This window comes from Ammospiza nelsoni, chromosome 5 (genome assembly GCF_027579445.1).
Source record: "Ammospiza nelsoni isolate bAmmNel1 chromosome 5, bAmmNel1.pri, whole genome shotgun sequence".
Taxonomy (NCBI): Eukaryota; Metazoa; Chordata; class Aves; order Passeriformes; family Passerellidae; genus Ammospiza; species Ammospiza nelsoni.
In genome coordinates this window covers 41,436,017-41,462,495 of record NC_080637.1, presented here as the reverse complement: position 1 = coordinate 41,462,495, position 26,479 = coordinate 41,436,017, and the positions used below count along the sequence as shown (strand labels likewise).

The window sequence follows — 26,479 nt, the reverse complement described above, 5'->3', positions numbered from 1 at the left end:
CGAGGTCAGTGTAGCATGCATTGAAGTAGAATGTTTGATTTGCTACAACTATGATAGACACATGAAGGAAATCTAATTTTTTTAAGACCAGTTCCAGATTACTTTCTTTCTGAGAATATGAATTTCTGGAGTTTATCTCTGAGCTTTTATCTGAGAAAACAATCTAAAAAAGCTACCTACAAATGTAAGTTTCTTATTACTTTTCAAGACTGAAATGAACTCCTGCTTTATGATAAGGCCTTCACTTTGGCTCTAGGCTTTCCTTGGTTCTTTTTTCATCTCCCCTAAAAAGGTGGTCCTATTGTCTGCACAATGGGATGTCTCCTAATTCTGAGACCAGTGTGATGAAATAGTGTCAACTTGCTTGAGACATGGGTTAAAACAGCAAGGTTTCTCAAACCTGTACAGATTGGTGTTGATTATCCCAAGCTATGAACAGCAATCTGTATTTCTGTCTTGTACTGACAGTCCAGGCTTATTGAATGACCCAACTGACTCTGATTTGTGTATGTCTTGACCCTTGCCATGCACTCCCTCCTTTTCCTGATCAGCTTTCTTTAGTTGTTCCAGTTTCTCCTTAAAAACTTTCAATTTGAAACATCTCAGCTCAAATCTGTTTTTCTTGATTCAAGGGAAGTGCTGGGAATGCCAGCCAGATGATTGCCCTTCCCATACACTGAGGGGAACTCTCCTCCTTTTTTCAGAATATTCTGCATCTTAGTTTATAATGCTAAGCTATCCACACTTTAGTTCTTAACCAACACTACAAAAGCAAAACGCAACTCAGTATTATATTCCCTTTGCTCTTTTTCCCTGACTTTTCCCTCCCCTTTTTCCTCCCTGCATATACCTAAAACCCATGCTTCAGCCAGCTCTGGCAATCTTTAGTTGGAGCCAGACAGAAGGAATATCCAGTTAACATCTTTGCACCTTTTTTCATTAAGTCTCTTACCTATCCTTATTTTTCGTCCCATTTGTCTGTTCCCTTACAGCTCCTTTCAGTTCAACACTAATACAGGAACCTAAAACCAGAGAGGTAAAGCTGAGGGGCATGGGATATTTATAAAAAAAACGAAATTTTAACTTTCACAATTCCCTTGTTCTAAGAGTAACTCTTAACTTCACTATCAAAAAAAAAATTTGAAAAATCTGCCATCAGTAAATGAACTTTGAGGAGAACAGAAGTATTTGCCAAGGATTTCATCTTCAAAACAGCTGCAGCTTCAGCACTTTAGTGCCTTTTCATATTAAAAACAATACTTTAGAAATTTGTGTTATTGTCTATTTTTGGAACAAGCAGATGTAGAATACTATAATAACATGGTACCATAGTATTCTGCAATTACATATTCCTCAAAATTATGCTTTAAATGCAGCAAAATTCAGAATGATTTGAATAAACCCTTCATTTGTGGGTATATACTCATGTAACTTTGCTATATGTGGTGTTATTTTTTTGATCCCTTCTTTTAAGCAGAACAAAAGGCAAGTTGTCTTTTCCAAACAGCTCTTTATTGTAAAGATCATTAAATAAGATACCAAAACACAACAACTTCTACAGTATATGATTATACAACTATTTTAAGGATTTGGTAGTACATAAAAATAATCAGGAGCTTTCTTTCATGAAAGAGCTATTGAGTAAACTATTTCTAAGATCTTTATATCTGTTAAAAATTAGGATTTTTTTTTTCCTAGGACAAGAATGATTGTGTTTTAAGCATAGAGTTTATTCATTCAAAAAATTTGTCTTTTTGCATCCCAATAAAAGTTTTTAAAATATTAGATTAGAGGAAGAGTTGTTTTTAAATACATATAAACAATAGATTTGAAAAAGAAAATTGGAGGAACAATGCCATTCATTCCAGATAAAATTATTCCCAGGTCATATTTCATATTGCACAATATAGCACATATTAGGTTCTTTCTTTCTTTCTTTCTTTCTTTCTTTCTTTCTTTCTTTCTTTCTTTCTTTCTTTCTTTCTTTCTTTCTTTCTTTCTTTCTTTCTTTCTTTCTTTCTTTCTTTCTTTCTTTCTTTCTTTCTTTCTTTCTTTCTTTCTTTCTTTCTTTCTTTCTTTCTTTCTTTCTTTCTTTCTTTCTTTCTTTCTTTCTTTCTTTCTTTCTTTCTTTCTTTCTTTCTTTCTTTCTTTCTTTCTTTCTTTCTTTCTTTCTTTCTTTCTTTCTTTCTTTCTTTCTTTCTTTCTTTCTTTCTTTCTTTCTTTCTTTCTTTCTTTCTTTCTTTCTTTCTTTCTTTCTTTCCTACATTTTGTAGACCTTGAGATAAATGCCTATACGAGATAAAATAATCTTAAATTCTAGAATACTACATTACAAAATCTGTTATACAGCTTGGATTTTTAAATCATTAATCCAAAAAAGCTACAATAATGATTTCAAGATTGTCATTTAGGATGTTTCCAGTCTATTAGTTTCTCTGGTGTAATAATGTTAACACTTTATTAAGCAGCTGGGACACTTCACCTGGATAAGGTCTTCTTGTTGCTGCCAGTCATTTAAAAAGTAATGTACAGACCACCTGAGTAGGACTTAATCTATCCATAAGAGAAATATATCCTGCAAAAGCTTCCTACGACTGATTTGCAAAAGCAAAATAGAAAATGTTTTCAGACTAACAGTGCACTGTAACTTCTGTGACAAAACAGACTGGTACTTAACCCGTTAGGAGCTCAAACAGAAAAATGCTATTCTCTGGTAATTCAAGTCCAGTTTTGTATAGTCCCCCTTTTCCTTCTGTACAATGGAATGTGATGCAATTCCTGAGATATGAGCTGTACACTCTGGACTGCTTGGAAAAAGCAAGTGACCATTGGGCAACCAAGAGTTCCTGAAGACTTTGTTTCTTAGTAGCTGACAGCCTCCAAAAATTACTGGGTGGCTCCCATGTCATTTCCCCATATTGCTACCTCGGAGGAATCATTCAGTCAAACAAAGCTTGCCTGCTAATGAGGTACCACAAGGCTCTTTTATTCCACGGTCTGATTGACTGGTCTGGCAGACCCATCCGAGTATCCTGGATTTGGATGACTTTGAAATCTGGTCATGAATATTGTGCTTTTGTGTGTGTTGTAACATGACACCCGCTGGATTCAAGAGGCTGGATGAGAATGTCAAGTTTCAGTAAAAATTAATATTAACAAGCAAATATGTTTAAGCTCTTCTTTTTTACAAAGTTTAGATACACAATTCTAATGCTCTCTGGAAATCTGGTAAATTGAAAGAAACAATCATTTGACATGTATTTATTACTTCATTAGGGTCAGGGATATTTACTCTATCTATCTATCTATCTATCTATCTATCTATCTATCTATCTATCTATCTATCATCTATCTATCTATCTATCTATCTACCTATCTATTTTCAGGGTTTTGCAGCTTCACTCGCTAATTCTGAATGCTTGCATTTGGCAGCAATTAAAATCTCATTCTCCAGGTTCCTTGCAGAGGTCAACCCCTCTCTTCCACTTTTTTTGCTTCATGGGGAGTGAGATCCAGGCGCTGACTTGATATACCACAGAAGTCAGCACAGTTTATTTTGCAGATTATCTGAAACTCTTGTTTTCTCACTGCGTGCAGTCAGACCAGGATTTTGGATGTGGAGGACATCAACGATCCATCTGGAACCTTAGGAAATTTAAGAAAAAACTGCTCTTCTTTCTGCCCTCCAACATGAAATTATTGTAGTGGTAGCTTGTATCTTCAATTTGAAACTCTACAGTGCAAATTGGTAACTAATCTTGGGGGAAAAGAATAAAGTTCAAGACCAGTTTTTTCTACATTTTGTGTTTACTAAGAGTCGGATATGAGGCATAGCCAATATCATACATTTCAAAATTAAATCTCTCTTAATCTGAAAAGTCAACATTTCATCCTGTGGTTTGCAGCACATCCATTAAACCCTTACCTAAAACATAAAACAAAATTTTAATTTCTAATAGAAAATACAGAAAATATTAAAACTTATACCACAAGCAAGATTTAAGAACTAAAGACTTATGTTATCAGCACTGCCTTTAACCTGTTAATTGATAACAGCAACTATTATATAATAATGTTTCTTTTAAAGACAAAGTAACAAATATATGCTTCAGAGATGATAAAATTATTAATATATCTGTGTTTTACTTTTTCTGTCTAGGGCATTTGAAACATTATGGATGATAACTTAGAAATATATAAAATCAAAGTAAATCTCAGTTCCATTTAATTCTTCATTAGAAAGTACTGACAGGTTTCTGCAATAACTATATGACTATATCCAATATTTTAGGAGTCTAAGAAATAGTTAAGTATGAAGTTTCTGAATAATTGGTATAATTATTCATCTATTAACTTAATTTAAAAGTCAGTCATGTAATTTATAAGAAAAATGTGGTTCTCTGAAGACATAGAAAGAGACAGAACATCTCTCAATAATTGCTTTTATAAAACAAAATTGCCCTTATCAAAGGGAGTTCTTTAAGAAAAGGTAGTGGTCTTCAAAATAGTAATTTTAAATGGGAAGGGAAGGGAAGGGAAGGGAAGGGAAGGGAAGGGAAGGGAAGGGAAGGGAAGGGAAGGGAAGGGAAGGGAAGGGAAGGGAAGGGAAGGGAAGGGAAGGGAAGGGAAGGGAAGGGAAGGGAAGGGAAGGGAAGGGAAGGGAAGGGAAGGGAAGGGAAGGGAAGGGAAGGGAAGGGAAGGGAAGGGAAGGGAAGGGAAGGGAAGGGAAGGGAAGGGAAGGGAAGGGAAGGGAAGGGAAGGGAAGGGAAGGGAAGGGAAGGGAAGGGAAGGGAAGGGAAGGGAAGGGAAGGGAAGGGAACTCTCTAAGTTTCTGAATTAGTAAGTTCACATATTGTGATAGCTTTCTCTGACCTGAACTTCATCCAGGACTCATTCCTGCTGCAAATATAGCTGCATGGATATTGCAGGCAATGCACAGTTACGGGTGAGGCAGGTACCCTGCGGATCTCACTGAAGAATGTGCAAAATAGAGACAAATACACCTAAGCCTATAATATTTCTGCCGTCATCCAAAAATGAAGGCTAAAGAAAGGCTGCCATTCCACAGCAGTGAAGCCATCGGGAGGTAGCAGCAGTTAGAAGAGAGAAGGGATTTCAAGCAAAGAAGTCTCCCAGACTTCAATATTTCCTTTAACAGCTCTGAACACCTGGCTTAATTCTATGGCTTGTGTTTTCTACTATTTTAATACTGCTATGCTTGCTTTTCATGAATGACTAATAAATTGAAAAGCCAGCACCGGCTTTTTTAACTTAACTGACCATATTGCAATTACAGTTTTTGTTTCCTTATCTAGTTCAGACTGTCACACTGAATGACATTCCTCTGACACCTCCATCAGAGGCTAGGGACAACTGACAAGCAGTACTTTCCAGCCATACTTTAAACTGTCTCCACCAGTGACACAAAGTAGCTGTCTGTGTGCGGATTCACAGTCTGCTGAGAGGAAATGGGTTATTTAATGCCATTTCCAGCCAGTCTGACTAATCTGCTAGCTCTGCACTGCAAAGAGCAAGTACATGGTCACAAGGTGGTGTGGAACACTAGATGGGGACGGAACAGGGAGTATCATCATTTGAAGTCATATACCATTACCATGACTGTCTAAATTACCTCAAAAATGAGACATGGAAGGGTGTTTGTTTCTGAAAAAATTACATTCTCTATCAGATGACAACCACATTACCTTACCCTATTTTATTTACCTTTAATATTGTTAAATTTAACATAGGAGAAATAAAATGACTGGTTTTTTGGTCTTATTTTTCTGGTTTTCCCATGAAAAAGTGATCTGAATTTTCTTTTTTTTTTTTTTTTTTTTTTTTGTCCTCAGGTTCTGCAAGCAGCAAATTTTGGAACAAACTGCTCTGCTTTGTTATATCAGAGCAAAAGACATTTTAGAATGCAAATATCCATAATAGGACTAGGGATGTTACAAGTTTGTTGGAAAGAAAGCATTTCTTAACCACTTGAGAGCATGCTGGGTCTCCAGTCTAATTCAATGTGTTTTGTAAAAAAAAGCAAGGGGTGTGAATTTACTTATTTAAGCAAAGCCCTTAAGCACATTAAGCACTTAAAACATTGAGACTGAATGTACTTAATTGCTTTGCTGTATTTGAGTCATAATGATTATTGCAATAATTAGTTTATGCTCAGGTATTTCTTGTCAGTGCATGCATTTAAGGGTTATTGAATGAATAAACTGATTAATAATATTTGCAGTGAGAAAAGGAAATATAATTAGCTTTAATATTGTTAAAATACATTTTACTTTAAAAACTCCATCCCTCCCCATGAAACAAAGTGTAACAAACTTGTGAGAGGATTTGAAAATTCTCCAAGTGTTTGGGTTTCTGTTGGGTTCTTGGTTGTTTGAGGGCATTTTTTGTTAGATTTTTTTTTTGGGGGGGGGTGATGGTGTGTTTATTTGTTGGAGAAGAATTGCTTTGAGGAAATACATCAAACGGGAAACAGGTATGTTTTCAAAAACAATGTCTGTCCCACTTTTGCCTTCTGGTCTGAGCATCCAGGCTTCACAGGTCTTGGACAACCCCTCACTTTTCATGGTTGTTGTGGGCCCCAGCCCATTCAGACTTTTCCTCCAAATTGGAACCCAGAATCATTGAGATCCCAAATCTCATGCACACATCACAAACACGGAACTGGAAAATGTGTAACTTTCAGGCAACAGTTGATTCCTCATGGCTTGAAAACATTTTTTCCCATGCTGTGACCCTCCCTCTCTGTTAGCTTCCAAGACTGTTTTCAACTCGGAAACTTTCTGTTTTATACAAATTTGTGGAAGGAGGGAAAGGAAATGCCTTTCAATAGTAATTTTAAGATGTTCTACTTTCAATTAATCTTTCCAACACTTCACTAAATTTCTTGTTGTTTCTTGTTTTTCCTGAGCATTCATAGATTAGAAATAAAAAATTCAAAATTCACTTACAAGCAAGCTATTTAAAATATTCATTTTGAAACTGCCATTTAATAGTTAATCCTTTTCTTCCTTGGACCTATTGCTAATAAATTAAACTAGTCAAAACATAAAATACTGTGGCACTGCTTACTACTATATTATTCAAGAAATTTGGAAACATTTACATGTTTGAGGTGTTGCATTAAGAGTCTGTAAGATTCTCAGTAGGATTTATGGACAATATCAATTTACTTGGTGTTATGTTGGTATGCTTTATAAAACTGGAAAAGACTGCTAGATTGTTTGAAAGCATGTTGAAATCTCAGTTTTGTACAATACATCATGCTTAAAAACTAGTTTTATTTGCAAATGTATTAGTCCAATTATCTCAAGTAGGAAAAATCCACAATCAAGAAACAGCAATTGCAAAAAAGACACAGCTATGTTATCATCTTGATTTTCCAGAGTATATTTTCACACAAGTATGATTTTAGATTTAGATAAGATAACCATAATGCACAGTTACCTATGAACTAAATATACATTGTTTTCTTCTGCTGCATCAGTAATATGAACTTCTCTTGAGTATGTATGGTCTTCTAGCTTTGTTCACATGTAGCTGCCGCTTCAGAATATAGGGATTTTTTCTCTTCATGATTTCTTTTTCTTGGCTTGAGTTCTCCAGATCAAAAGCATCTTGCTGTAGTAACTGTAGGATGCAAGAAGAGACACACTGTTATCTACTTTTTTTTTATAATGAAGATTATAATCTCCTCCAAATTTTAATGAAATATTAACATATTTTATTGCCACCAATACAATCTGTAGCTGCAGCATTAATTTAAAAATATATAAAACTCAAGACACAAAACTTAAATCAGGCTAAATATGAGCGGAGCCCTACAGAAGTGATTTTTAAATTCCACTTCAACAGATTAGATAACTGGTTTTGACTAGAGAGGAAAGCTGGTTTATCCTACTTAGACCAAAACTCAAACAGACTGAAAGTTTTCTAATGACTATCACTCTGTTATCACATGTTTAGGTTAAACACCTACATGCACTGCTTGCTGGTTCCATCTGTTGAGAAATATTTTATTCTACAATTTCCTGCAAAGCAGGGAACTGTGACTAAGACATATGGGTTATTGCATATTTGGTTCTAGGGTAGTTCCTTTCCAGCAATAAATGCACTGAAGAAGAGCATCTTCAGAAAACTCTGGTTCTCAAAGAGGTTGCAGTCCTTTGCATGGACCACCCCAGCTAACATGAGGATTGGGAATATAAAGAGTTATGAGAGCAAAGCAAAACAAAACAAACAAAACCCCAAACAAACAAGCTAACAAACAAAACCAAAACTAACCAAAAAATATCTGGATTCACCTAGACTGTACATGAACCTGAGATAGATGAAGAAATTTGCTTTACTGGAAAGTGGGTAGCGACACTGAGTTATCTTTTTTCACTACACAAAGCAGCTTTTAGTGCAATATCTAACAATGCAAGGGGATTGTGCCTAGTGTGCTTCTGTGTAGTCACTGTAATCGCTGTACTAAACTAAACATCAGAAATGGACTATAAACAATCACTGTTTAAGAGCAGCAATCTTCATACAATCACAATGTCAACTTCCAGGACCCTCTTTAGGTGTAGGGAAACCAAAAGCAGGAGTTACCTTGCTGCCAGTTTCCTAGCAATGATAAGAAAACCAGAATACCTAGCAAAATGGTATGTACACATGGGCATGTATCCCTGCATTTTGAATTCATTTTGCCTTAGGGTCCTCAAACAGAAACACTGGGTACATTTATTTATGCAATAGATCTATAATAACCTCATGTCTGTTAGGCAGATATTAATTATGTTTTCTGGCGTAGTGATGACTTTCATATGCTTGTTTGGTTACCTGAAATGACTACAAAGAGTGGAGAAAGTACATAGTTAAGAAAAGTTCTCATTTATCCATGGGTTTTTGTAAGAAACAAACACTCAGGTCATCAGAAACTGCACTAATTCACTGCTTATACTGGAAGAGGCATTTTATAGGTACTACAGAATATAAAAAAGGGAAGGAAAGCTCAGACAATGTGATGGAGGTCACATGGATATGGATTTTACAACATCACTACAAACATTTAATGCAGTAGAAATATGCATTTGTGATGGTTTGTGTTACCTCCCAGTGCTGAAAAGCTCTGCTGTGGCAAACTTTTTGGAGTTGATATACTGTCAGCATTGCTTCCAAGCTGAAGCCATCCAGAGCGGCAGGGAACTGTCTTCCTGGAACCAGATCCTCCTCATCTACCTCTACTGTTTCCCCCATTTGGTTGTTTATGTTGTTGACAAGATTGCAGACATTTAGCAGGGTCACCTTCCAGTAAGGAAGTTTTGCTCTGTTAATCTGAAAATAAAAACACCCACCATTAAATGTATTTTGGGTTTTTTGTATCCATGTGCTACATTCAAACGTTTTGTTAGAAACAAGTTTATGTTTCTGAAGTGCTTTTCATCTGGTCAACTTTTAGACAATAATTAGAGTGCAGAACTTAGGACAACTCATTTATTACACACGCCAAGTCTGCTTCCTTGCAGCCTTGCCCCCCAGGTAGATATAAATGATGAAAAAGCTCAACTGCTACCAAACCAGAATGGCAGCATTTCATAGTCATTCTGCACAGGTGCAAACAAAAACACAGATGGAAATTAATATAATATAAATTCACAGGTGTAAATAAGGATAATGAATCAAACCCACTGGATAAATTCCCAGCTCAGGAATCCAAGCTGGATGCCTGTGGTTAACTAGACACTCCTCCCTAGTTCAGCACAAATAGCAGTCATCCCAAAATTCCCTGAGAAAAGGAATGGAGGCCCTGATTCAGGACAAGCTGTCTGATGAATCTGGGTCTGAAGTTACAGAATCTGTAAGCCCCACGAGTTTTGGATGCTGGAAAGTGAAGAGCCTGGGAGATGTCAATTGAAGATCTATAGGCTTAGGGAGATGGAGCAAAGACAAAACATAGCTGTGAAAACAAAGTACTCCTGATTTGGTAACTGGACTGAAAAACTGAGACCAACTGTATTTATGTGGCCCAACATGAACCTGTTATAGAAAGATAGAAAAAAGGAAATTTCACCATGGTTTGTCTCAAATTTTGCTTTTTCCAGTACATTTCATTATGTATGAGCTCTTAAACTATTTTAAAGAAATGCTGATAAGCATAATTTTTACTTTTCTACTGGTATTGTTTTTTCCAAGCAGTTGCAGCAGCAGTCTTCCATTTTGATTACCAATAGCAAAAATTAAGTTTAAAACTTAATTCCTATCTCATTTACTGCTTTTCATTATTTTGCCATTTTCTTCATTCTCCCACTACTAGTTATTTCTTCTGCACTGTACTCCTTTCAGTGCTGAGTATAGAATTGAGTTTCCTTCAACTAGAACTGGTGACACAGCAATCTCCAACCAAAAGCCACATAGCAAACTCCTAGTTATTCCTTGCAAGAATTTCCTTGCTATGCACATTAGACCTTACCTATGAACTGAGATGTAGTTGCTTCTTTTCCTCTATGCATGAAGTTAAATACAGGTATGACACTAACACAGACATCGCCTTTCACCCATACTCGTAGCACTGGTTGAGTGTGGATGCAGTGCTTACTTGGCTGAGCATCAGGTAATCACAGAACCTGTTTCTTTAGGGATCCTTTCTAACAAAGGGGCCTTGCGTGCAAGATTTATGTAAATTCATCACACTTGACTATTTTTTGAGGGAAAAGAAAGTTCAGAGAAATGAGGAAGAAACAAGAAAATTGGGCATCACTTTTAGCATTAGTTACAAAAAGTTTTCTTTTGTCCATGATCATTACTCCAACATAGATCTGAGAAATATATGCCCATCAAAATAAGAATGATTTAGCCTTTTAATAAAACTGCTGCGCATTCTCAGATTCCTGACAACATTAAACAAAAAAAAGATTTTTTTTGTTTTGAGGCTAAGAAACCAAATCTGAAATCTTATTTGGAAGCTTGTAATTGGTACTGCACTCTTTACTTTGAGCTCATTTGTTTTCTCATTGAAGTACCCTAGTTAGCCTATCAAATTTCTTAAAAAGACGTGACAGTTTCAAGATAAAATTATTCTCTTTGCAGAATATCTAATTTTATCAACAGAAGCTAAACTAGGGAAAAGATCAAATACCCAAGGCAATTTCAAAATGTTCTTTGGTCTGCTTTAATATATTTTTGAAATATAAAAATATGGAGCTTTACATGAAAAATGGGGAGGCTTCTCCAGTTCACTGCTCTCTCCTGGGTATGCAAAAGAAATGTGAGCCAGCACTGCAACAGCTAAATCGCAATAGAATCTAGATGCAGTTCTATGTGAGCCAGTGAGATTGCTGAGTTAAGAACCAAAAATATTCCAGTGGATAGAAACAGAAGAGTAAAGGATAGGGTGATTTTTCATGCCTTCTTGCACAATTTATAGAATCTTTTTGATCTAAAGTTACTACTTGATGTCATTCTGCACATCTATGTATAAAGGAACTTTCCTCTGTGTATTAGTGAAGTACTTATGTAGCAGATTTGTTTAGGTGAAAATTGTCTCCTACTTATGAGATGAGGAGAAAGCAAATTTTCAGTGCTGTCTTCAAGCTTCTAATTAATATTTCATTTGTTAAGGGAGTCTCATTCCTATTAATGCCATGAATATACCACCTCAAAAAAAAAGTATTTTTACTTAGATACTGCTTCTGACCTACTGCTACCATTAACAATTCAGTCAGAGTGAATTTTGGGTTATTTTAATTGAAAGTGGAGTTTTCCAGGTCATGTCCACTCACCAAACAAGGCAGTCATGTTATTTTTCTGCTCCACTATCACATCAAGCATTAATATCAGACCACTTTGCTTTTCTGGGTTATGGAAAATAACTGAGGCTGTAATCCTAAAGGCATATGTAAAAAAACAGTCTAAGGTGATGATAATCCAAATTTTCAGATTAATTTATAATATGGGATAAACTTTATATATTATATATTTATATGTATTTTCCACGCAGATCTAAGCAATATCAAGTACAGCAGCTCAACAAATGGTTTGGAAAACACCCACACAATAAAACAAGGAACCCTTATCTGCCAAGGTAGAACAAATTTTTTTAAGAGTAACTTGAAAAATATCTGGGAATAATCTGAAGAAAGAAAGGAAATTGAAGTATGAACTAGAATTTTAAAAGTATATGAATACTGAAGTGAATATGACGTATGTATTTCCACTGTTGAACATGCTTGTAAATAAGAATCAGATATATAATTTCTCCCACTTCATGGATCTTGAAAGAGAATTTAAGATCATCTAAGAAACTGAAATAAGTGTATTTCCTTCTTTGACAAGAGGTTTGTCCTATGCAAGACAAAAGAGATTTCCAAGTTACAATTTATATGGTATTTTATTTCCATATCTGGTTGAATGATACCCCTGATAGTTTCCCTAAGATACTTCTTTTGTTACAATCCATCCATACATCCCAAATGATATTTTTCATTAGGGAAAATTATACCTGCTTTTTACATTCTTGTCTTTATCTAGTAAAAGCAGATAAAAAGCAAATTCATTACAAAGTAAAAATCCCTAGTTAGTGTAGGATCTCTATGGTTCTTTTTCATGATAGCAGTTGAATTTTGTTCAGATTGTAACCATAGAAATAATATACTTAATCAGATATATATGAATTCTGTTAAAGAAGATGTTCTTCCATGGTGCATATTAATGCCTGTAAACCTAATTAATTTTTATGCAATGACTGAGTCCGGAAGTCACTAACTCCTAGATAGCTGTAGGTTCCTCCTACTTCTAGACAGCTCCTCAGACAAGGAGGCTAAACTCTCTGGGAAAATGAACTCATAAATAGGCATCCTACAACAAGGAAAACTCAGTGGGTCCATTAATTCAGATATCTTCTCCAAGGAATACTTTCATTTCAATTTTTTCCTTCCCCTCTAAATAACATAGTGTCAATCTTTTTGAGTTCAGAAAAGATTCTTTGTGCAACTAGTGGTTTCCAGCAAGCATTTAGGAAGGTAGAAACAGTTATCTCTTTGGTATGAATAGAGCTTTTTTATTTAAAACAAAAAGAGAGACAGGATATAACTGTCCACATATTTTGACAAGTCAGGTTTTGTTCTTTTACCTGACCTTCCCAATGGCTTTATGGATTTTATCTTAGGAAAAAGACAGAGCATTATAAGCATTTGTTTGATCCTTGTATCTTGGGTCAGATGTAACAGCAGGGAAGGGTGACAAACTGTATTAAGTGTTGAAGACAGATTGCAATAAGCACGAACTAATTCTTTAAGGATGGAGAGTGATTCGGCATATAGGTGACCTTAAGAGCAGCTTGAAAAGGGGCAGCAGGCACTGGACAACAGTCTGTGAAATTAAAGGCATAAGGCAATTCTTCCCATAATACTGGATAGACTACTGAATATTGCAAAAGGTGTGTTTAAGCCCTGGTTGTCGTCTTGATACTATAGCCCACAAGTGCCTACTTAGGTAGATTTTTGTTCTATCAAATACTAAACCCTCAAGTGATAATCCATTTTGCTGCACTTTTAGATCTCAGCTTTCATAAACAGTAATTATTTTCCCATCTTAATGCTGTTTAAATTGTTAGTATTTCCTTTGCTGATTACCAAGTAAGTGTCAAATACAGTCTGTGCAATTTAGCAGTAATTGCCCTCAAATGGAACCAGATCTCAGGTACCACACAAGACAGGTATTACACATACAGTCTTCAAATTTGTCTATCACACCAGAACCATAATTTGTTGTAACAAGGGTTAAAATCTGGCAGTGGACAACAGAAAAAAAGTAATTTCAGTAATTAATGGGATTGTGATATTACTCTTGTAGAAGACTTGATGCACAGTTTTTAGTGTTTCTACTATGTCTTGCTTTGATGTCAAGAGACAACATAAATTCATTCATAATGAACTTTAGATGGTGATTTAAGGCAGTATAATGCAGAATTAAAGCAATGAAAGCAATGTCTCCAACATGAATCTACTGCGTCTGTCAACTTCAAGTGTCAGTTGACTGTGGTAAATACCCTGAGGGAGATGAACAGCAAGCTACATAACATCAAAAAACGTAAGAGTATTATGGCAAACATTGTGACACTATTAACTGGTGCAATATATTTGTGCATTTGGAGTCACCTGAGCTTGTGTTCTGTGGTGAGAGGGAGGAAAAGATGGAAATCACGTTCACAGATCCACTAAACTCAGTAGCAGAAATACCAATAGCTGCAGGGTTTTATTCCAGGGCATCATATGCTTTGCCACAGAGCAAAAAAATCTGTTTTTGTCGGCCTCTTACACTTAAATACGTTTCAGAAAAGGAGAAGTTATTAAATCTTTCTAAACCTTGGAAAAGTGAGTGGCCAACAGGTTTATTTGTAATCTAAGGTTAACTTTCATGCCAGTAAAGAACACTGAGATCTAAGAACTGCCAGACCAGTTAAAGAAAATGCATTTTCCGGCTTTATACTTCTAGTCTATCAAATAATCCTGTGAAAAAGGCCACTAAATGCAATATATGCAGAAGTCATCCTGGCAGGTTTTGTCTTTAACCTTCAACTAGTCATTGGCTTATGTAAATTTCTTTTTTGGGGGAGAAATTTTTCATTTCTCGTTTTATTTTCCATTACATTTAAATAACGACTTAAACTTTATTGGAATAACAAATTAAAATATTCACCTTAAACCCACAGCATTTGTTTCAGAGTTTGTTCTTTATATGTTGTTGAAGATATATCAGACACATATGTTTCTTAGATCATTTATGGAAATTAATTGTGTTGAGAAAGTGTCTATCAGCCTGTCCAATACATACATGCAACACTATCTGCTTCACCCTGTCAATATGAGGTTTTCACTGAATTTTTATATATTCATATTAAATAACATAAACATTATTCACAGTCTGGAAACCTGTCAAGGAAATGCCATTTACAAAGTTAGTATTTTCACAGTCATGCCCCCATGTTCCTGTACTGGCACTATGATCAAAATCCTAAAGCAAAATTGGCATATGTATCAACTGGTTTTGCTTTATGATTGTCCTAATTTTATATGCATATAGGAAGGGTTCTGCATAAAAATAGCACTTACAGATTTGACTCAAGGTTAATTTAGCTTTCATCGGGCATAATCTTATTGGAAACACATTTCCTCACATAAATTTACATCTCTGTACATAACACAGTTTTGACAGTTTAATGAAAGTACCAGTGTTACAGCTGAGGAACATGTTTAGTGTGTCACATCAACACCTTTATATTCCCTTTGAACTGGAGAAAATCTTGCACCAAAGTAAAACCTAACACTGAACTTTTATGTCTAGACCGTAGGTTATTACTTTGTGCAAAGACTTTTGGGTTTGTAATGAGAATTCATTTGCTCCCTCCCTGTCAGGTAAAGGAAGAAAAATAATTACCTTTGATGTGTACATATTGGTCAATAAATCTGCTTCTAATGCTTTCATTTCCTCTTCTGAATCTGGAATAAACCAGAAACATATGTTTATTATTTGATCATAAATCATGGACATTTTAATTCAGCATACAGAAGTTAGATATTTAAATGGTTTTTAAAAATAAACAACAAACACAAACACCAGTGACCTAGAGGGACTGTTGCGAGTCTTCAGTTAACAGCAGCATTATATAAAAATAAATACTCAACACATTTTTAAAGCATGATCAAGCTTATTGAACTTAATGGAACTGTTCATTAATCTCAGCTTCATAGCAGAAAGGCTCATTAAACTGCAATTCCTTCAGTATTAAAAACCTGCAATATTCTTCATTATTTTCATAATAAATATTTGTAACATTTACTTACTTTGAAAAAAAATTGAGCATTTTTTCAAATAATATTTATTTAAGCAGTAATTATTTATGTAAATTGCAGTTTGATTACTTGATTAATAATCAACATTCTGTATTATTAAGTACGAATACTTAATTAAATTAATTATATTTTTACTGATATGAGGGAACTGAGCTTGACCAGTTTATGATAGAAACTCTTGATAATGTATATACAAAAAGAAAGTATTCTGACTGGAAGTCTATGGATTTTCTTTACTGATTTAATCGACCTTTGATAGCTCAGCAGACTTGCAAGACTTATGAGTTAATAGGGTAAAAATTGCTGTGGAAAGAGAAAAAACTTTCACAGACACAAAAAACAGACACATTTCTATACACAGCATCACAAGATGAAGATGACAATCACAATGAAGATCTGGTGCCTTGGTTGCATCAATCACAGCTCAAAGAGAAAAAATCAGTTAAGCCTTTAGGTGAAATACAGTTCCACATAGCTTTTACCTTTCCTGGAATACCAACAATCCAAAACCAAACAATGCACTAATATTTCAAACCATACTCAACCGAAATATATACCATATTCCTATAGGTAATGTCTCACTTTAAATAATCAATGCTGTTGGCATGTAAGACCCTACCACTGAATATGGGGATAGATTCTGCCCATGCCTTCATTTCAGGGATCATCACCATGCCGTGTCACTGCCTTTCACAGAACATGAGACTGTAAGGGACCACAAGAATGTGCTAATGTGCCACAGGTTTCTATCAGCACAGAAGGCACTCATTACAATGTTCTTAAGAATCAGTCATATTCAATCTCAATAAATATCACATTTACTATCACTTTGTTTCTTCTTTAGGAAGCTCTCCTAAATATCAGTGCTTACTCAGTTGCTTCTGATTTCAAGTCTAATTTATTTCTAATTAGAAATGTATCCATGGTTTGCAAATAAATTCCTACACTATAAATAATACCTTTCTATTTGCAGTATTTACCCATCATGTATTTATTGAGAGGAATCATTGCCCTTCCAAGCTTAGTGTTTTCGTGTGTCCTTACAAGATTAGCAAACAAGTGCAAGATCACTGTGTCCTTTTGGTCAAAAACAATCACTCTGGAAATCCCATAAATGCTTCATTGAAAGGCTATTCCCAGATTTATTGGACTCTCACCTATTCTGCTTCCTTGCAAAAGCCTTGTATTCCCAAACTCACCAGAGCAGCCCTCTTCTGTCCCTGTGTTCTCAAGAGAGAACAGGATAGCACAGTTTGGTTCAGCTTCAATACTTAATCACCTTAATGCTTACCATTAGCTGCAGAGGGCAGCTGTCTTACAAGTCTTTTGGTTTTGCTTGTCTTTTGTGGCTGAAAAACCCCAAAAACCAGGTTAGATAACAAGATAATATTTTATTCCTCAGATTTCCAACAGTTGTGCTTTTCTTAAAAAGGATCTTCTAACAGGAATTTCTATTACTTCCTAAGCCACTGCATTTTGTATTGTTGCACTGCTTCTTATTCCTATTATTTAGGTCATCAAAAACTTCCACGTGTCCCACATATCCCTTTCCTCTGTAGGGATGCTCCTGCTCACCTTTGCATTACCAACACAATAGATTCATTCATTATTTTTAGCATCAAAGCAATTGCATTTAAGTGACTTGCTGTAATACTGATCTACAACTAGTCTTATTCAATGTTTAAAATTTTCATATTAAATAGGACTAGTTGTACACCAGTCAGCAAGTCTCTAGCCGCTGATCTCCAACCTAATGCCTTTCAGCCCCTTCAGCAGGAATAGCAGCCAGTTTTGCCAGCTTTACCATTAGCCAAAGTTCTGCTAGCAGCACACAATCATCCCAGCTGAATTTCTATCAATGATAGCATCTCCTGTGAGCAGGTGAGCACACACAATGACAGCATCATAATTCGTGGGGTCCTGGATCACACCAGCTGAGAACAATAAAAGGACTTGTGCCTGGTTAGCACCTTTGTTTCTCTAAAAGATGAAAGGTAGCTTCCACACATCATCTGGAAGATAGCTGAAGGCATAAAAGATGGGAAGGAAGGTATTAAGAAGCATTTGGATTGGAAAAAAAGAAATCTAGAGGACATTATTTAGGAGTCAAGATTCCTTGAGTGAAGAATAAAGCAAGGCTTGGAGGGAGAGAAGGATGAATGTTCATGTAATTCCAGAGTTAAAAAAAAAGAGATGGATGAGGAGCAAAAGCATAAAAAGAACAGACTCTCAGAGAGCAATGTATAAAAAGCCTGGTTACACATTATTGTTAAAAACAGAGAGAAATCCACACAGTTTGATGTATTCTTAACTCCACTGACAAGAAAAATAGTTTCTACTCATATATTCACATTTTAAAGGAATAATTACATTCTACAGGTACATACTAACACCTGAGGGCAAACACTTTCAAAAAATTAATTTTTTTAAATAGTGTAACTGTCCATATTAGTTACAGATTATTTGAGCCCCATCACACAAGCTTCTCTGTGTCGTTTCTCATTTACAAATAATTTCAAATTTTCAAGCAAATAAACCATTGTGTCAGTTCCCCACACAGTTTGGCTTCTGGGGCATTTTTTATGAACCCATTTTAGTTCCCACTTATTTTTACTTTAGTAGTCTTTCATTAAGGCTCCTTAACGAGTTGAATTTGAAACTGCTTCACTGAAAATACCAGTGAAGAACTTGTCTAAAAACCTTAGAAATATATGGGGAGAAAAAAAAGTTAAGCTTTGTCACTGAGATCATGCATTCTCTATAATATACAGAACAATTATATTTAAACTGTAATAAAATACAGGTATCATATGGTTTACATTTTTCTCCTGCAAGGGAATACAAACTGTAAACTTCCATCTAGAGCGAGAATTAGGAATTCTGAGTCCCTCTGAACACTAAGGTTGAAAAAGTAAAGTTATCTGTAAATTTACCTTGTAATTTAGTGGAGTTAAAAATCAATTTTCAAGTTAGTTCAGATTGGATTTTGCAGGCTATTCTGCTGCATATATGCGTGCATACACCTGTTTAACTATCACCATAGCTATTTGGTCATAAACTTTAGACATAAATGGCAGATGCTTAAGATGTGTCATTTTTCAAAGAAGCAAGAAATGCATTTTAATATATTGTCCTCCTTTTGATCTTTTTAAAGCAGTTGCTCTTGGAGAAGAGATGCATTTACATCAACCTTCTTACTGTGTGATCTGCCTGTACTTCAGCGGGGTTTTTTTTTGTAATAATTTCAGATTTGTTGTTAGCAACTTTTTCTCCAGATAATAAAATTGTATTTCTCTTTCTAAAAAGCAACTGAAGGGCATACATATTCATGTTGATTTGGATTACAGCAGCTATTCATGAGCTGCAGAAATAACAATTTGTATCTTAATTTGGAAATACATGACATTCAATGAAACGCAGCACAGCCAAGCAGATGGTCTGCACTGATTTGTACTTCCAATGACTAGTCTACACCAATTGCCGTGGTATGGATGCTGCGAGGAGGAATGGAGAAAGTTGGAGGAGTGGTGTAAAAGAGCAGTGACGCTGGCCAGAGCCCGTTATCAGAGGCGGCTCCGGGGGCAGCGGGCGGGCAGGAGCGCCTTCCTTCCCCTCGCGGCTGCCGGTCCCGCTCACGGCCGCGGCTCCGCGCCCAGCGCTCGCCCCGAGGGGCGCGGGGCGGGCGGAGCGGGCACTTACCCGAGCAGAGGCTGCAGGAGGCCAGGGCCAGCAGCACCACGCACACCAGCTGCACTCTCATCCTTGCCGCGCCGCCCTCTAGAAAGTAAAGTCCATAAATCCTAGGGAGAGACGGAGAGAGAGACAGAGACAGAGACAGAGAGACAGAGACAGACAGAGCCCCGCCGCTCCTCGCCCTCCGCACGCGTGCTGACGGGCGGCTGCAGGCACCAGACGGGGGACCCAGACCCTTCCCCAACTATATAAGCCGCGGGGTGATGTCACGGCGGTACCGCCATCGCCTCCTGACGAAGCTCCCTCCCTCGCTCCCTCCCTCGCTCCCTCCCTCGCTCCCTCCCTCGTTCCCTCCCTGTTCCCCCCGTCCCGCTGCCCCCTCCCCTCCGCTCCGCGCCCGCTGACGCCACTCGCCGCCTGACGCACTCGGAGCCCCGCGGGGCGCGCAGCGAGCCCCCGCACCCACGGCGCCCGCCACGGCTTCTCCCGAAAGGGAGCTCTCCCGGGATTTTTTATTATTGTCATTATTATTTCCAAAAAAAGTTTCCGCAGGTGCTCCGTCCCCCGGCGCGGGGCCAGGCGTGGGGAGCGGCCGCGCCGCCGTCCTCGTGCGGTTGACGCCCTTTTCCTTTCATCTCTATAAACCTTTCCCTACAGCAAGGGAAAGAACCGCGCACCGGTGACGGCAGGGATGTTAAACCGGGGATGGGCAGGAATGCCTGACATGGGGCACGGCAGGGAGATAACCCTGGCCGTGGGTAGGAGCGTTGCATCGGGCACGGGTAGCAGGAAAAAGAGGGGAAGAAACAAAAAGGGAAGTCTGAATGTGTGAGAGATGGAGCAAGATAACAGGAAAAGCCACTTGATAGAGTGCTTCATAGATGCGCAAAAAATTGAGACCCGACCAGGCGAGACTCCCTGTTACTTCTGAAGAGCGCTCGCCACAGCCACAGCCACAGCCTCCCGCTGCGGTTTCAAGAGAGCGAGCGTTCCTCAGAGACACATCTCTCGGGATGTGCTTTTCCCTGCTGATTTTTCCGCTAGGTTTCCTTGCCCAGCGCCTATCACAGAGCAGGCTCCGTGCCGGCACCGCGAGGTCGGGGGGCTCCGGACGCGCCGGGACCCGGGCGGCGGCGGGACGGGCGCGCTGTGCCCCCGGCGGGGCGCGGGGTCCCGGTCTCGGCACCGCCTGCCCTGCCCTCCGTGGCTGCCCGGGAGCCCGCATCTCCTCCGGGCTCCCTGCTCACAGCTCCTGAGCCGTAAAGCCCGGGAAAATGACCCGAAGGTGAGGGCAGGGTAACCTCCAACGTGTGAGTATAAAAAAGCAAAGCCCAAGACTGGCGTCAGCCTCCATCGCGCTACTGCTTTCGTTGTGAGGGTTTTTTTTGTTGTTGTTGTTTTTCTCTACTCAGATACAGACAAATGCTCCATATGTTGAATACAGATAGAGATACAATGCAGAACATTTCTGTCTCTCTGAATACATTTAAGGACAGATACTCGTGTCACACTTAGCAGGAACACACGCTGCGAGCAGATTCTTCTGTCGTGGATGCTCCCCTCACTGCAGAAATGTTCCTCTAAAATGCAAAGAGCAGAGATGGGCGCTGTTTTCCTGCCATACCCTCTGTGATTGAATAGGTGTCGAAGAAACACACAAAATTTTCGAAATCCTGCCATAAGGAACACCTGGTGAGAAAAGTTTAATTAACTGAATTCTTTCCTCCCTGAAACAACTTTTGCTGTGCAACAGAATTTCAATTCAAATGCTACATTGGTTTATGCTGAAATAAATACACACAGAAATGAAATAGAGTGCAGTGAGGTGGTATTAGATGTTTTAAGAACACGGATTTTTGCATGCAGTTGGGAACACATCCTTCTGTACTACTGAGAGAAAAAATAAAAATAAACAAAACCCCCAAATCCCCCAAACACATTTATCACTTTTTATGGGCTGTGCTAGTCTACCAGAAAGTTTCAGCTCTCATTCATATGCCTGAGAACCCAGGTTACATGAGGTAGACACTTGCACTTCCCTCTAGTCCTATTTTCTATTATTTCCATGATATAGAAAAACCAATCTGCAGCTAATTTTGCTCTGTGGGTGTTCAATAGTTCAGAAAGCTCTATGAATGAGAATCATATTTTATAGATATTTTCTAGTGCCCACTTTCTGTCACAGAGTTCTTCAGTAGTCTAATTACCCATATTCTTATGTAACTGGAATTTAAAGGACTGATTATTTTTTCCTCAGGAAGAGACTAATTGCCATTTTTCCTGCCATTAAAATCTGCGATCACCTAATTGCTGCCTTTTTTGTTTTCTCTTTTTCTTTTTTTTCCCCCCAGAGGTAATATGAAAGGGACAAATATATAGTATGTTTTGAACCATATTTTTTTGCCATTGGTCTGCTTCTATTTTCTTTTTCTTGCAAACTGACACGGCAGAAACTTCAGTGTTGAAAATCTTCTTTACTTTCTTACCATGTTTTATGTTCCTGATGTATTATCTTCAAGTTCCCTGGATCAGGCTCAACTGAGCTTGGATAATTTATTTTTTTTTTTTTTCAGTAGAACTCAGCTATCATCTGTTTCTCAGATACTCCTTTACTTACTTTTTCTACCTGTTTCCTACATCTGTACCTTGTACTGCTTCACAAAGAACTGTATAATAGGAATTTTAACCCTTTCAACAGTTAATTTCCTAAATCACCTCAACTTCAAGTCATCTTCATATCACATTTCCCCCAATGCAGAAGAGAAGCTGCTATAAGGAAAAAAAGCCAACCTCTTTGCAGATCTGTCTCTCTCTCCCTTTTATTTTTAAACATTCTTAGCTAAAGAAAATATTTATAACTATTCATCAGTGCAAGTCAATTTCGGAAGCTCAGTTTATCTTTACTTGCTCTCAGCATGTGATTGAGACAGCCTGTCCAGACCTATAAATCAGGTCAATTCACAACTGTGAGGCGCTGGAGATAACAAAACAATCAGGTAAATGGCAGATTCATGGAAGAACAGATACATAAACCTCTATTTACTTTGTCATAAAACTACCATCACAGCATATGGATAATACTGAACACAAAAGCTGTAATCACCAAACAGAAGGAGAGAATAATTCTGCTAATGTTCCTGCAGTACGAGGTACTGAGGATTATAACAAGGAACTCTCAGTATTGCAGTTATCAGTCTTATGTCTTTGGAATAGAAATAAACACAAAATGAATTTAAGAAAATTCAAGATGCTCAATCTTGCCATTAAATATATTTATGTCTGAGAATTTTTAAATGTTTTTTTTAATTTTTATTTTCAGCTAAACCTAGCAGTAGTAATACAAGGATGAAAATTCCAAGAGGAATAATTCTGGGGGTGGTCATCCAGAAAATGTTTCATGTAGCAAACTGGCTAAAGATACTCAAAATCTTAAATTTGATTTTAGATGTGGTGATTAACCTGCTTTACCCCTACAACAGTTTGGCCATCAGCAGTTTAGGTTAACATCCTGGGCAGAAAACTGATAACTCAAATTAATTTCTATCATGTCAGGTTAAGGGACAAGCTCAAGCAAAGCAGCAGGACAGACAGGCAAGGGAATTTAAAGCACATTTAAATCATGAATGTAGTCAGACACTGCAGCAGAATTTCCCAGGCATTGTGAATTCTCAGCATCTCTTTTCCTGAGATTAAAAATAAGTCAAGGGGGTTTATTGTGTTTGGTCAGCACAGTGATGCTCAAAACTTGATGGTGTATTCAACTGTTGAAAGTCCTGGAGACCACCTCTGCTGCAAAGGATATCAGAAAAGAATTCAAAAATAAAAGGCAGATGGTGCTTTACACATTAGATCATTTTGAGCATCCTCTCTACTTCAAAGCTAATCTCCTTTAGTCATTCAAGGACTCAGTTTTTTAGATTTGTGAGGTTGTGCATTTTAGGGAATCCTTGAGAAGTTGACTGAGTAGTACCAAAGAGCTTACTGATACAGAAATGAACCCAAACACAGCAGCAGCTACATTATTGTCTGAATCAGAAGAATTTCTTAATATGCAACAAATTTCTGCCACATTTTAAGGAGGCACAAATCTGTTGAAACTTCCTGGGTGTCCAATGAGCTCATCCTTTGTGCTTTAAAGTTCTGGGGTCTAAAACTGTGAAAGCGTCATTCTGTGCATCTTCTCCATATGAGGTATGCATTTTTGGCAGAGCTTTTTTTTGATGCTTTGGAGTTCAAAACAGCAACACCATCTCAGTACCCTGGGGAATCATGATCCTCAAATCACAGAAAGCTTAAAAGTAGCATTTCAACAGAATAATCTGAAGTATCGTTTATCTTTTAATTTTTTTTTTCCATTAAAGCAGCACTGTTACATTTCCAGAACTTTGGAATTATCTTAACCCTTCTCATGAAAAAAATAGATTCTATATTTACATTACTATAAAGTAAACACAACATGTATGCATCAACACACCAACAGTTAAAACAACTGAAAACCCAAAATTTTAGGATACACATATCTATAACTATTTGGAAATTGTTTTATAGAAGTAGGTTTGGATTAAAAAAGGCCATAAGAAAACAATCTTAACTCCTACTCCAAATTTCCATTTCCTTTTATTTTTTTCCCCTTTTACTGAAATCCTTTTATATGAGAAAGCAAATAGTGCAGTTAGTAGTGCCACCACAGTGTGTCATGGGAGTTATGCTTCGGGCACCTCCTCCTTACTCTCACTTCTCAGCAATCCATTCCCAGGCTAGACTGAATCTTTCTCATTTCTCTGATTACACATTTTCCCCAAATACCTAAGTTAATCAATTTTTCATTTCTCTCCAGTGAGCTATGAATATTTTAATTTAGGTTCCAGGGTATAATATATACAGAGATATGGGTGAAAAGCCTGATATAACTTTGTTGAGTATTGAATATTCATGTAATCCATGTTCATCAGACTGATCATGCTTTGAAATTTTGTGTTAAATTGATGAAATAGTTAAAAGTTGCAAAATTATTGTCTTAATACTGTTACTGTTGGACTGATAACAATGACTACTGACAATTTCTGAAAGAGTAAAATTAAATTGATTTCAGAGGGTTGACTCTCTTTGTCCCATGATATTCTATTTTTGTCAGCAATTATTCTTCAGCATTCTATGGAACATGGTAACCAAAGACATAAATATGCACTGTTATATTACACTGGTTCAATTATGCTATATAAATAGGAATTGCACTCCACACTCTGAAACTTTTGAAATCATCTCTCCTGCCTCCTTTACAAATTTCTCAAAGAATTGTGCTTTGCCCTTGTACCCAAAAGAGAATTTACTTTTAAGTATTTATTTAAAATCACACAGCCATTAAGAGATTTTGAATTAAAGATACTGAGGAATATTTCCTCTGTGCATAGTAAAGAGGCAATATATTATTAGTACTGTAAATCACTGAGAATATGGGGAGACCTTCAACTTGATCAGATAAGAGCTCTTCCCCAGGAGTCCTTAAGAGATTTCCTAACAACCAGTAGCCTTTCCTTTTTATTCTCTTTTTTATTGTTTTTCTTTTTTTTTTTTTTTTTTTTTTTTTTAATAAAGGTAGCCTCAAAGAGTCATGGACATCCTTCTGCAGTTCTTTCACTGCAACATAAGAAACTACAAAGAATCACTTAGAAGTGTTTTTTCCTTTTTCAGTTTATTAAATTTCTTATTCAGAAAATTTCATTAAGCAGGGCCAAAGCACCAGTTTTAAATTAATTCTTAATATACAAAGTTTTTTGCTTGACCATTTATGAGCAAATAATTTAGAAATCATTAAACCTAATTGTTCTGGGTTTAGGAGTGATAGTCAGAGACAAAACATGGATTCAAAGAACTGTGGTTTCAGGACTGTGCCAGCACGCACATACCAAGTATATACCACTTCTGCAACTTCCAGCTTTTTTACCTAAGAGGGATGGAAAGCGTTTATGTAATTTGCACATCTGTGAACTGAAATTTGCATGCATAGTATTTAAAAAATTCCTTGGAGATTGAAAAGCAGACATCCCAATAAAGACAAACAAAGTGGTAACAGGAATACATGTTACAACAGCAAACACAGGCAACCAATCATTTACAACATAAGCAAAAACATCACTGACAAATAAAGAAAGCACCCTTTCTGAAAAATAAAAAGAGGCTTTGCATCTGAAGAATATTTTGCATTTGCATAACACCTTTCAATTTCAGTGCTTCATAAACATGAATTAACTATAGCCATGTCTAAACTAGAATGCAGCTTATAAATATAGACTGCTCTAGAAAGAAAAGTTTGTCATCTGTGGCAGCCTACAGCAGCCTAGATTGCACTGTTAAGGCTTATCTCAGGCAATGCTGAAGAGCTGCAGTGTTTATCCCTTATCAAAGCCATCCAGAGCAGTGCATCCTCCTGGGTATAAGTCCTGACAGCAGTTCCACATCTATGATCACCATCCATATCATAATGGCATCAAGCCGTGGTGCACTCACTCCTGCCTCCCTCTCTGCCCTGCCCCGCTCCCAGCAGAAATATGCTACACTGGCAAGAGAACAGTTGCACTGTTGTAAGTGCAGGTAAGCAGAGGGATTCAGGGAGCGCAGAACGCTCACACCCCAGATTAGCACGCTGATGTCAGCCATGCCTTGTGCTGTAGACATGATCTCAGCTTCAAATCACTATCCCAGTGCATTGATTTGTGCTGCTGGAGCCATGTTTAATTGAGACCCAGAGGGGACTGTTTTCTAATCACTCGATGATGTAGCCCCAATCCTGAAAACACCTCCATACACGCCTAATTTTAAGAAGATGAGCAGCATGACTCAAATGCTAAAACTTAAGCTTGTCTGTATCTGTAAATTGCATGTACCCATACGAAGGGGAACATGGATTGTTGATTGAAACAGTGAGGCCTGAC

At 37.3% G+C, this 26,479-nt stretch overlaps 1 protein-coding gene and 1 long non-coding RNA gene across 2 annotated transcripts; both read right to left on the bottom strand.

The window, feature by feature from the left end:
• Positions 1–2,040: 2,040 nt before the first annotated feature.
• On the bottom strand, positions 2,041–4,502 carry LOC132074008 (uncharacterized). The gene is made up of 2 exons (XR_009418563.1): positions 3,373–4,502; positions 2,041–3,337 (listed from the first exon to the last, which is right to left on the bottom strand). It is a non-coding gene; the product is annotated as an uncharacterized LOC132074008 (long non-coding RNA).
• A 2,776-nt stretch (positions 4,503–7,278) lies between these two features.
• On the bottom strand, positions 7,279–19,806 carry NTS (neurotensin). The gene is made up of 4 exons (XM_059473042.1): positions 19,554–19,806; positions 15,439–15,500; positions 9,115–9,339; positions 7,279–7,647 (listed from the first exon to the last, which is right to left on the bottom strand). The coding sequence occupies exons 1-4, from the start codon at positions 19,612–19,614 to the stop codon at positions 7,501–7,503; spliced, it is 495 nt and encodes a 164-aa protein (XP_059329025.1). The 5' UTR covers positions 19,615–19,806; the 3' UTR covers positions 7,279–7,500.
• Between the last annotated feature and the right edge of the window lie 6,673 nt (positions 19,807–26,479).

Excerpts from the sequence above, each read along its gene's own strand:
- NTS (XM_059473042.1), bottom strand. The coding sequence starts at position 19,614 with ATGAGAGTGCAGCTGGTGTGCGTGGTGCTGCTGGCCCTGGCCTCCTGC. Across the intron at positions 15,501-19,553 it reads CTCCTGCAGCCTCTGCTCGG|ATTCAGAAGAGGAAATGAAA; the intron begins GTAAGTGCCCGC and ends GGTTTATTCCAG. Across the intron at positions 7,648-9,114 it reads GAGCTTTTCAGCACTGGGAG|TTACTACAGCAAGATGCTTT; the intron begins GTAACACAAACC and ends TGCATCCTACAG.